The following is a 12,777-nucleotide window of genomic DNA, read 5'->3' as shown; positions in this document are numbered from 1 at the left end:
TCCCCACTACAACATCAAGCCATGTCCAATGACTGGCTGCAGCACTGAGGCCCCACCCATGTGTCATGTCACTGGGTCACGTGATGCATGGGTGACAAGTGAACACTGCGGCCAGTCACAGGCTGCAGCTATCACATGACCCGGTGTCAAACCAGACTATGCAGAGCCAGCGGGCAGCGATGGAGCCACAACCCAGAGGCAGAGATAAGGCAAGTATGATCGGGTATGGTCACACAAATCTAAATGCTATAGCCAAGGCATGTCACATTTTGAAAAACACCACTAATGGTCCAATAATCAGGCCAATTATCAGGGACGAGTGTTTGTAGAAACACTTGTTTCCAATATGTGGCCTCTGAAAAATGCGGGCAAACACTCGTTCATTGGGTGATCGTGTCTTTCAGCCGGAAACTGTAATCACTGTTTCTGTGCAGCAGATTGTGCTGTGTGAACAGGGATCTGCTTGTCCCCATACCACTGAGGCGATTGCTGCATGTAAGGCTACTTTCACACTTGCGTTCGGAGCGAATCCGTCTGGTATCTGCACAGACGGATCCGCACCTATAATGCAAGCGCTGAGATCCGTTCAGAACGGATCCGTTTGCATTACCGTGAACAAAAAAATGCATTTTGTTCATGATAATGCAAACTGATCCGTTTTGACTTTACATTGAAAGTCAAGGGGGACGGATCCGTTTGAAAATTGAGCCATATTGTGTCAACTTCAAACGGATCCGTCCCCATTGACTTACATTGTAAGTCTGGACGGATCCGTTTGCCTCCGCACAGCCAGGCGGACACCCGAACGCTGCAAGCAGCGTTCAGGTGTCCGCCTGCTGAGCGGAGCGGAGGACAGACGGTGCCAGACTGATGCATTCTGAGCGGATCCGCATCCACTCAGAATGCATTAGGGCTGGACGGATCCGTTCGGGGCCGCTTATGAGCCCCTTCAAACGGAACTCACAAGCGGAGCCCCGAACGCTAGTGTGAAAGTAGCCTAAGAGCAGCTCTCACCTTCCCTGACAATTAGGCAATTAATTCATGATAATTAGCCGATACCTTGGTTCATGTAAAAGGACCTTTACGCATTATAGAAAATAAAAATCTCCGCTGACTGATTGCTGAGGGCCTCAAACACTGTTTTCTTTTTAGACAGTTTCATAAATCTCCCCCATTAGAACTACTCATTTTCCTCGAAATTATGGCTCGTGCAGACGAACGTAAGGGCCCCATGCCCGTATTGCGGACCGGTTCACGGATGCAAACTCAGTGACATTAACGGGAAGATAGGACAGGTCATATCTTTTGCGGAGTGGAGGCACAGATCGGTAGCCCACAGAAGCACTACAAAGCACTTTAGTGGGCTTTCGGGTCTGTGCACCGCAGAAAATAAGACAGGTCCTATTTTTAATTGTATATTGCGGATCACGGACCCATTCAAGTCAATGGGTCCGCATCCGTCATACGGAGTGCACACAGCCAGTTCCCGTGCATTGCATACCACCAGTTGCGGTCCGCAGCACAGAGCCCTTACTTTCATGGCAGACATTATGGCATGGCATTTACAATATGGCAGGAGAAAGAACGCCACAAAAATTAACCTAAATACCACATGCGAACCCAGTTCCCTTCTGATGGTGCTAAATAAAAACTGGACACAGGCTTCCATGTTCCCACACAGTTTACATCTGGGGGTCCTTACAGAGGAGACCACGAAATCAGCTTTTGTTTGCAGGACCAATGTAGGAAAAATTACTTCTCCAAAGAGGACAACCCGATTGAGGCATTACCTAAAAGCACTGTCTAGACTATAGATGTAAGGCACATCAGCAGGATCCCTTGTGCGCTGCGCAAGCACACTCGGCTGTAATATAAATACATTGAGATCATATGTTGTAGTGGAACGTGTGTAAGATGAACGGTCTGATAGGTGTGGGCACCATGGTGGCACAGCTGGCTGCTACGCTGTCACGTCAAGTACATCTGCTCCATATTCAGGTTTAAGAGATAACGTTGACTCAAAGAAAACCAATTCAGCAAATATAACGGAGAAAATAAACTTTGGAGGCAGAAGCTAGTAATTCTGCCTCCAAAGGGGGATATTTTATCTGGTTACAGACCCCGCTTCATGGCAGCGCTTTGGGCTGTTCGATATAGAAGAAAGACAGCTCACCACCTTGTAAATTCGCTTGCACGGGAAGGGATCGCTCATACTATAAAAATCTGAATAAATCCCAGCAGGCTATAGATATTTTCTTCAATGCTTTATTGATCCATACACAGATTGATCCATACACAGGACGCGTTTCGGCCCATCCAGCCTTCCTCAACTGCGCTTTAGGCTGTGACTGGGAGAACACAGCACTGAACAGAATAAGGCTACTTTAACACTAGCATTTTTTGCGGATCCGTCATGGATCTGCAAAAACGCTTCCGTTACAATAATACATCGGCATACATACGTCATGAACGGATCCGGTTGTATTATGTCTTATATAGCCAAGACGGATCAGTCGTGAAATCCATTGAAAGTCAACGGGGGGCGGATCAGTTTTCTATTGTGTCAGAGAAAACGGATCCGTCCCCATTGACTTACATTGTGTGCCAGAATGGATCTGTTTGGCTCCGCTTCGTCAAGCGGACAGAAAAATGTTGCAGGCAGTGTTTGGTGTCCGCCTCCAAAGCGGAATGGTGACTGAACGGAGGTAAACTGATGCATTCTGAACAGATCCTTTTCCATTCAGAATGCATTAGGGCAAAACTGATCCGTTTTGGACCGCTTGTGGGAGCCGTGAACGGATCTCAGAAACGGAAAGCCAAAACGCCAGTGTGAAAGTGGTCCAACAATGTCACACTTAAACCAGTGGAAACCATCATGGCACCCCTCCTAGTCGACGTCCACATGGTGAGGAACTTGCTTCATGTCATTTATAAGGAAGATAAACTGCGACCTTACGATTTCCCCATACTGTTCTGTACCTGGAAAGGATGAAATAACCGTTCATCCAGAAATAGTCTTCTGTGTGCAATGATGTGTAAAGCCTCATGAACGTGGCTGTTGCCCTTCTGTGGTCCACAAACAGTGGATCCACAAAATATGGACACTGGTGGTGTGCATCCTGCACTTTCCTGTTCACTGTCTGCAAAATGGACAGAATAGGACATGTTCTATAATTTGTGGAATGGCTGCATGGATAACATCTGTGTGCTGGCACCATAGAAATATATGGGTCAGCATGCGATCCACAAAAAATGCGTATCGGACGCGGACCCAAAATATGGTAGTGTGCAGGTTACTACAAGTAATTCTACCAGAATTTTATGAGTAAATGCACGCTCCAGTCAGTCCCATTCTGATTATCCAGATCACCAGCATGGTGCCAAATTAGCAAATCATTCAAAAAAAAAAGCTGGACAAATGCCACAAAGCCAATGCGCCTACGTTTCTGGTCCCCCCCCCCCCGTCATTTATAGCTTGGATCAAACACAGGATAAAAGTGTAAATGGACAGCCCCTTTAAGTCCTTTGCGACATACCATTACATCACAGTGACAAATAACTTGCCGCATTTTGACATAATAGTACATCACTGCAGTTTTCTCGTGAAAGGTAAATTTGAGTCGATATGTTTTACCTTTCATATATTAAAAAATCTAAAATTTACAGAAAATGTTGCTATTTTCAAAATTTAAATTTCTCTGGTTTAGTGACACCTTATGAAATAGCATTCCCCATATGGCTACTTTATGTTGGCATTGTTTTGAAAATATAATTTTATTTTTTTGGACATTACAAGGCTTAGAATTTTAGAAGCAATATTTAAAACTTTAAACAAAATATCCAAAACTGACTTTAACGCATTACTGTAGGTCCAAATTGCAAGTAATTTACTGCATTTCGATGTACAGTCACGTCCAAACTGCTTACCGGGGATGTGACACAGTGTCACAGCCCCGGAGTCTCCGCTCTCCCTGAGAGCAGAGGCACCAGGGAAGCCGACAAGGGACCAATCAGAGTTGTCCCTTGCCGGAAAGCACTCCGATTGGTTCGTCTGCAGAGACTAACCAATTGATGCGCTTTAGTGTAAAAAATGCCGGTTTCAGGATATGATCTCCATGCTGGATGACTGCCACTGTGCCCCCATGGATATAATTACCCCCAGTAATTTAATTGCCCCTATAATGCCCCCAGATGCTCTGAATCTCCTCCTTGCTCCTGGACGTCACAAAGTTAAAATGGCGTAATCTTGCAGCTAGCGCATGCGCAGTTCGTTCCCTGAGGCTGATGCCAGCACAGGGAAGGAACACTATGCCGGCACTGACATACCGCGTACTCGCGCATCGTGAGATTATGGCGCTCTAACTTGGTGACCTCGGGGAGCAAGGAGGAGATTCGGAGGAGGCGGGGTGGTGCTGGGCTCCTTCACAGTGGGCATGGCTGGGCTCCAGAAACGTTAGTAACAGTCCCTTGGGCTCCTTACTTGCCTCATTTACATATATAAAACAAAAAATATTGGCTAAATAAAAGCACTCCGAGCTATGGGGAATGTATATTGCGGATGTGCTAGCAGTGATCTGGCAACACGTGTCCGCAGCTCTATAGGCAAAATCCAGGTGACAGAATCTCTTTAATTACTGTGAAACACCTAAAGAAGGGATCAGCAACCTTTGGCACTCCAACTGTTCTGAAATTACAACTCCCAGAATCCGCCTTTCACTTCTATGGGAGTTACAGGAACAGCTAAGTAAGGCCTCTTTCACATGGGCGAGAATTCCGTGCGGGTGCAATAGGCGAGGTGAACGTATTGCACCCGCACTGAATCCGGACCCATTCATTTCTATGGGGCTGTGCACATGAGCGGTGATTTTCACGCATCACTTGTGCGTTGCGTGAAAAATCGCAGCATGCTCTATATTCCCGCAACGCAGGCCCAATAGAAGTGAATGGGGCTGCGTGAAAATCGCAAGCATCCGGAAGCAAGTGTGGATGCGGTGCGATTTTCACGCATGGTTGCTAGGAGACAATCGGGATGGGGACCCAATCTTTATTATTATGTTATAAGGGAAAATAATAGCATTCTTAATACAGATTGCTTAGTAAAATAGTGATTTAGGGGTTAAAAAAAAAATTAAACTCACCTTAATCCATTTGTTCGCACAGCCCGGCTTCTCTTCTTCTTTGAGGAAAAGGACCTTTGGTGATGTCACTGCTCTCATCACATGATCCATCACCATGGTCATAGACCATGTGATGGACCATGTGATCAGAGCAGTGACGTCACCAAAGGTCCCTTTCCTCAAAGAAGAAGAAGAGAAGCCGGGCTGCGACAAACATGTGGATTAAGGAGAGTTTAATTTTTTTAACCCCTAAATCACTATTTTACTAAGCAATCTGTATTAAGAATGCTATTATTATATAAGATCTACACAACACCTAACCCAAACCTCGAACTTCTGTGAAGAACTCCAGGTTCTGGTCTGGGTACCAAAAATGTCGATTTTTCTCACGCGTGTGCAAAACGCTTTGCACTCGTGGAGAAAAAATAAATAAATAAAATCGCACATTTTACCGAAACGCACCCGCATCTGTCACCCACAACGCCCGTGTGAACCCAGCCTAAGGGTATATGCTAGGAGTTGTTCACACAGCTGGAGTGCCGAAGGTTGCTGATCCCTGACCTAAAGGGTTAAAGTCTGAAAAAAAGAGTTGTGAATAACTTGAGGGGTGAAGTTTGTAAAACGGGGTCACTTTTGGGTGGTTTCTGTCATGTAAGACTTCACAACTGCATTGATCCTTAACCACTTCAAGCAACAGCCAGTTTGGACCAAACGCTTTTATTAATCCAAGTTTTCTTGTGACACATCATACTTTATAAAACTGTCAAGGTAGGGAGGCTCAACACTTGAATGGACGGATAGCGGCGGGTTCACTGCTCACTGGGTCACCCACCCAGTTGGGAGTAAATATTGGATAAGAGAAAATAGCAGGCAACACCACCTTCTGGAAGAATGTGAAACACTCAAATGAAAATTCAACACTATTAGTGCAAGATATCACACAATATAAAACCATATATAAAATCGCTTAGTATATAAATACAATATATGCAAAACAAAGTCCATACAAATAAAGTAAAAAAAAAAAATAAAAAAAAAATAAAAAAGTGCATAAACTAAAATGTCACTAAAAAAAACAAAGTTGGAGGTATTCAACGGTGGCACTCTCAATTTAGTGCAGACTCTGATATATACAGTTTCCTGAGTTATGTTGCAGTAGTTGTATAGCAATATTCAGCTGTGATAGATAATAGAACATAGAAAAAACAATCCACTTCTCTCATAAGCTGCCCATTAGCGTCTGCATAAATGGCTGCCAAACTGAGTCAAACTGTCTCTATGAGACTCTTACCACTCCGTGATGTTGGCTGCATTGGTATATCAGCAAATTCACTGGATGTTATACTTGCATGGAGCGGTGAACAGTGTGGTCACCAAGACGCTGGACGCTAGATGAATGTGGTTTGGAGCACACAACTTCCTTGCTTGAGGGGCGTGTTTCAAGTCAGGTGATCCTGATAAACAGGTCAGGTGCTAATGGGCAGCTTATGAGAGAAGTGGATTGTTTTTTCTATTATCTATCACAGAATATTGCTATACAACTACTGTAACATAACTCAGGAAACTGTATATATCAGAGTCTGCACTAAATTGAGAGTGCCACCATTGAATACCTCCAACTTTGGTTTTTTAGTGACATTTTAGTTTATGCACTTTTTTTTTTTTTTTTTTACTTTATTTGTATGGACTTTGTTTTGCATATATTGTATTTATATACTAAGCGATTTTATATATGGTTTTATATTGTGTGATATCTTGCACTAATAAAGTGTTGAATTTTCATTTGAGTGTTTCACATTCTTCCAGAAGGTGGTGTTGCCTGCTATTTTCTCTTATCCAACATCATACTTTATGTTAGTGGTGAATTTTAGTTGATACATTTTGCCTTTATGCATAAAAAATCCCAAATTTGCTGAAAAATTTGTTTTTTTCAAAATTTGAATTTCTCTGCTTTTAAGACGGATAGTGATACTTCATAAAATTGTTATTACTTTACATCCCCCATATGTCTACTTTATGTTGGAATCATTTTTTAAATGTCATTTTATTTTTTCAGGAAGATAGAAGGCTTAAAAAGTTTAGAAGCAAAATGTATTCTTTTTAAGAAAATTGCCAAAACCCACTTGAAGGACCAGTTCAGTTATGAAATCACTTTTTGGGGCTTACATTGTAGAAACCACCCATAAATGACCCGATTTTAGAAACCACACCCCTCAAGTCATTCAACACTGATTTTACAAACTTTATTAACCCTTTAGGTGTTCCACAAGAATTAAAGCTAAATGGAGGGGAAATTTTTAAATTTCATTTTTTGGTGCAGATTATCCATTTAAATCCAATTTTCCTGGAACACATCAAGGGTTAACAACCAAAGAAACCTCAATATTTATTACCCCGATTCTGCAGTTTACAAAAACCGCCCATATGTGGTCGTAAACTGCTGTATGGGCACATGGCAGGGCTCAGAAGGAAAGGAGCGCCGTATGGTGAACGGAGGGCAGATTTTGCTGGAATGGTTTTCAGGTCCCATGTCACATTTAAAGAGACTATGAGGTACCCCTAGAAAGAAAACCCCAAAAAGTGACCCCATTTTGGAAACTAGCCCCCTCAAGGAATACATTTTGTGGTGAAGTGAATGCTTGGACCCAACAAACGTTTTATAGAATTTAGAAACAGATGGCTGTGAAATGAAAAATTAACTTTTATTTCCAATCTAAAGTTTCTTTAGCCCCAAATTTTTTCATTTTCACAAGGGTAACAGGAGAAAATGCACCCCACAATTTGTTATGCATTTTTCCTGAATACAGCAACACCTCATACGTGGTGTGGGGATTTGCTCTGGTAGGCAGGTTAGCGGATGCAGTATAGAGGCAAAGGACCAGGTTGTAAATCACTCTTCCTTAAGGGGGGCAGTGGTGGGACATTACTGGCCGTAAAGGGGGGCAGTGGTGGGACATTACTGGACGTAAAGGGGGGCAGTGGTGGGACATTACTGGCTGTAAGGGGGCACTAGAGGACAGTATGGGGGGAAATTACTACTGTGGAGCATATTTCTACTGTGGGTGCAGTGGGGGAGTAATTACTATGTGTGGGGAAATTACTATATGGGGGCAGTGTGGGAGAAAATTACTACGCGAGGGCAGTGAGGGGGGAAGTTACTATTATGCGGGCAGTGTGGGAGGAAATTACTATGTATGGACAGTGTGGGGGGGGGGGAGGGAATTAATCTAAGGTTTTATTATTATTACTGGGGGCACTCTAGGTGGCATTTGTAATTGCTATAGATACTATAGGGACATTATTTCTAGTGGGGTCACAATTTTTTTCAGCAGTATAGTACCTGGGGCATTGGGGAGCACCACGGGCACAGTATTGGGAATGGCAGCAGGATGATATTATTTGGACACCAGGATGGGGGGGGGGGGGGGGGGGGTTGGTGGAAAATTGAAAAATCTAACGCGTCTGTAACAAACTCTGTAGAGACGAAATGCGTCTGAAAGACTTTGTCATGAGGTCTGGGTCAAATGGAGAAGAGGTCTACATGACAGGAGATGTCACTGGATGTAAGAGGTATGTGGTGCTGTATTCTCCTGTATGCAGTGCTGGCTCATTACTGTGACCTGCATCTCATCTTCTCCAAGTATTTTTTTTTATTTTTTATTATAAATTATATATATTTTCAATCTGGTGACTAAAAATTAAATTTGGCTCCTATAGTTGTGAGCAATGCGCCCCCCCCAGCCTCATAGACATCGTGATTATCACTAAGTCCCTGGTGCCCTAAGGGACTCCCTTCTGGAGATGGCTTAGGTCCTGCCACCAAAGAAAAGATTGAATAACAGAAGGGGAGAGAACAATATTGTTCTAGTTCTCCAGTAACCACAGTTGGAGTATTCAAGAATGGAACTGGGCCCATCTCACGTCTGGAATACAAGCCGTTACGAGTACCTAGAAGTTTCATGGCTTCCCAAATTGTACATATCGGGTGACCAAGAAAGTTTGAGACCTTGTTCCATATCATAGAGGCTTTCTGAAGAGGCAGAAAAGTCTTTTGTTTTACGAATCCAGAAGGGAGCCCAGAAACACCAGGTTCTGTGAAGGGACTGGGTTTGACTTTTCCCAATTTATTATCCACCCTAACCAATAAAGGGTCTGACAGGTTTGGAATAGACTGCTCTCCAAAATTTCTGCAGTTTCCAATCACCAAAAAGTCGTCCTGGAAGGGACAGGAAGACACTGAGGATGGCTGGAGGAGGGTCAGATGTATTCTTCCTGTCCCTACCCTCTCAGCATGTTTTCTGTGCTGCCGCCAGAATTCTGGCCCGCCCCCATTATAGTCAATGGGGCCGGAGCAGCCTTCCGGCGGCACGTGTGCACTAGCGGCAGCACGGATCTGGCAGGCTGTTCACCTGCCTTAGAACGCGAATGCATATTACTGGTGTCTTTACATTGTGCCTGTGAATACATCAGTAACATGTATTCACTTCCTAAAGATAGAACCTCTATTCTGAACATGGTGAGGCTACAGTAAGTAGTGTATATGTACACGCTGAGACACAGCTCTGCCCTCAGCATTGCGCGTGCAGAGCCTAGGTGTTACACAAATAGTGCTCCTAGGATTCAGCCGGCCTCCTGGTGCTCCAACGTGCTCGTTTGCATGTGTTGAACATACAGACAAAGCAAGGTATCATTTTAATCAGCATGATCAACCCTAGCAGGCAGTAAGTCTGGTTTAAAGGGGTTGTCCAGGTTCAGAGCAGAACCCTGACATACCCATATTTTCACCCAGGCAGCCCCCCCCCCCGATGCGTTCCCTTGCCCTGCGCTAGATCGCGCAGGGCACGGGCTCTTTTGTTTTCAATAACACACTGCCGGGTGGAGGCTTCCACCCGGCAGTGTGTTCGGTGACATCACCGGCTCTGATGGGCGTGCTTTAGCGCTGCCCTAGCCGTTTTACTGGCTAGGGCAGCGCTAAAGGCCGCCCATCAGTGCCAGTGACATCACTGGGCTTCCTGACAGCCCCATGGAGAGCCCGGTTCGTCACCAGAACTCCTGAAAATGCCTTTGCCCTGCGTGATTTAACACAGGGCAAAGGAGAGCATCGGAGCATGAACTGCTTCTGATGCTCAAGTCAGGGGGGCTGCCTGGGTGAAAATGGGGGTATGTCCAGGTTCAGCTCTGAACCCGGACAACCCCTTTAATAGGATTGATCATGCTGACAGATGAAATGAAAAACAGATCACACATAGATAGTGTCTGTCTGCTATCATTTTCCCCCCTGATCAACTGATTTAAATGGGCCAGTCCACCAGGAGAGGCAGATGAACTGGCCCTTTGTCTTTAAGGGGAACCTGTCACCGGGCTTTTGTGTATGTAGCAGAGGACATGGGCTGTTAGATGGCCGCTAGCACATTCGCAATACCCAGTCCCCATAGCTCTGTGTGCTTTTATTGTGTAAAAAAACCAATTTGATACATATGCAAATTAACCTTAGATGAGTTCCGTCAGAAAGCTAGAGCGCCGTAATCTCGCGATGCGTGAGCTAGCACATGCGCAGTTAATTCCCCAAGGCTGATGCCAGCACAGGGAAGGAACACTATTGCGAGATTACGGCACTATGGCTTTCTGACGTCGGGGAGCAAGGAGGAGATTCGGAGGATGTGGGGCGGTGCTGGGCTCCTTCACGCTGGACTCATCTCAGGGTAATTTGCATATGTATTAAATCGGTTTTATATACAATAAAAGCACACAGAGCTATGGGGACTGGGTATTGCAGATGTGCTAGCGGCCATCTAGCAACCCATGTCCTTAGTTCTATACCCAAAATCCCGGTGACAGGTTCCCTTTAATGGGACTTGGACAGCATCAGAATGAGTAGATCACGCATGGGAATGAGTATGTGATGGAAGCCAAGGAATACTGAGCTGCAGAGCTATGGCAAAATCCATACCAAGCAGATCCTACTGCCCATGTGCCACTGAACTCATGCCCGGCGTTGACAGGAGTCAAGGTGGAAATGGCAGAGCTGCGGATCTCCTCCACTTGGCTGGTGCTGACCGCCGGGGACAGGGAGCACCCTGCCAGCTAGTTCATGGGCACGGAAGCAGGTGGTGAGCCCGGGTAGTGTAGCGCAGCCGTCACTGCTGCCAAGGGGCAGGACATAAGGGTAATAATGCCGGGTCAAGTGAATGACACATGGAGGGGGCATCGCTCTCCACGCGGGCGCCTACTGCCAGCTCTTTATTAGCCCAGGTGTGCCCGCTGTACCTACCTCTCCACAAGCCGCGAGCCACCGCTGCTGGCTTCCAGGGAGCCGCCGCCCGCAGCACGGCCAGCCCCGGTCTAAGGCACACAGCGGCCATGCTGGAGGATGGAAGCTGCAGGAGGTCACGTGACCGGACGGGGAGGAGAGAAGAGGCCGCGGAAGTAGTGCGGTCTGTGAGATGGGGGCAGTATGCCTCTGTGTGAGGGCCTGTCCCCAAGGTGTCGCCTGAAATGTCACACTGTCCCTCTACTTTTGTGATGATTTAATACATTTTCTTTTGTTTGCAGGATTATGTGGTCACCCCATGTGCCCAGGAGGAGCCCAGGGCATACATGTGTACCCAGGGTCTGAACTGTCCCTATGCCCTGCAACAACTGGCAGTTCTTCACAGTATAGAGAAGAAGCTTGAGAACCCAACACCTCAGAACATCAACCACATGCCCCATAGAGAAGACATCAGATGCGCACAGTGATCACCGGATCTGGCCTGTGACGTTTCTGCTCGGACTAATGGCTCGTGCACACAAACGTATTCTGTTCGTTTTTTGCTGGTTTTGAAGCCTGTATGCGGAACCGTTCCATGTCCGTTGCTCAAAAAATAAAACGTCCTATTATTGTCCGCATTACGGACAAAGGTTAGGACTGTTCTATTATGAGCTGGTCGTTTCAGCCGATATCCATGTTTTGCGGATCCGCAATTTGTGGACCACAAAACAACGGTCATGTGCATAAGCCCTAAGCTAGCCATACACACGTCATCAGAGGCCATTGGATGAGGGGGCGTCAGGTTGTTGGTATTCAGTACACCCAGTCACATTACACGGGTTCTCCAAGATTGTGCAGCAGGGGTTACCATAACACAAATATATACCCAACTTTGTGAACGAACAAAGACACATTGTAAGCGCGCCGCAGCAAATTCTTTCTGCACTAGGCCACGCCTCTAACTCCGCCCAAAAAATAACTACACCTAATCCCGCTCAGTCCCGTTAAAGGGCTTCTGTCACCCCCCAAAACTCATTTTTGGGCATATTAAAATCCTTACTGGACGACTATTCCCTATATAGGGCTCTTACCTTGTTCTGTGGCTTGGTTTCACTAAAAATCGTGCTTTTAAAATATGCAAATGACTTCACTACCAGCAAGTAGGGCGTCTACTTGCTGGTAGCCGCCGCATCCTCCTTTCAAAAAAACGCCCCCGCCTCCAGTTGATTGACAGGGCCAGGGAGTAATATGCCCACATTTTGCCCCCCAGTAATATGCCCACATTGTGCCCCCCAGTAATAAGCCCACATTGTGCCCCCAGTAATATGCCCACATTGTGCCCCTCACAGAAAGTAAAATAAATAAACACCACATACTTACCTCCAGGGCCGGCCTTAGGTGTTCAGGCGC

General features: G+C 45.7%; 1 protein-coding gene across 1 annotated transcript in view; it reads right to left on the bottom strand.

Annotated features, from left to right (window-relative positions):
- Positions 1-12,777, bottom strand: part of MRPS9 (mitochondrial ribosomal protein S9) — a 151,419-nt gene that overhangs the window by 67,140 nt on the left and 71,502 nt on the right. The window contains exon 4 of the mRNA XM_044285557.1: positions 11,389-11,607. Coding sequence (XP_044141492.1) covers positions 11,389-11,607 — 219 coding nt within the window. The remainder of the gene's footprint in view (positions 1-11,388; positions 11,608-12,777) is intronic.

Source organism: Bufo gargarizans, chromosome 3, assembly GCF_014858855.1.
Source record: "Bufo gargarizans isolate SCDJY-AF-19 chromosome 3, ASM1485885v1, whole genome shotgun sequence".
NCBI classification, from domain to species: domain Eukaryota; kingdom Metazoa; phylum Chordata; class Amphibia; order Anura; family Bufonidae; genus Bufo; species Bufo gargarizans.
This window is presented reverse-complemented; position numbering and strand designations above follow the sequence as displayed.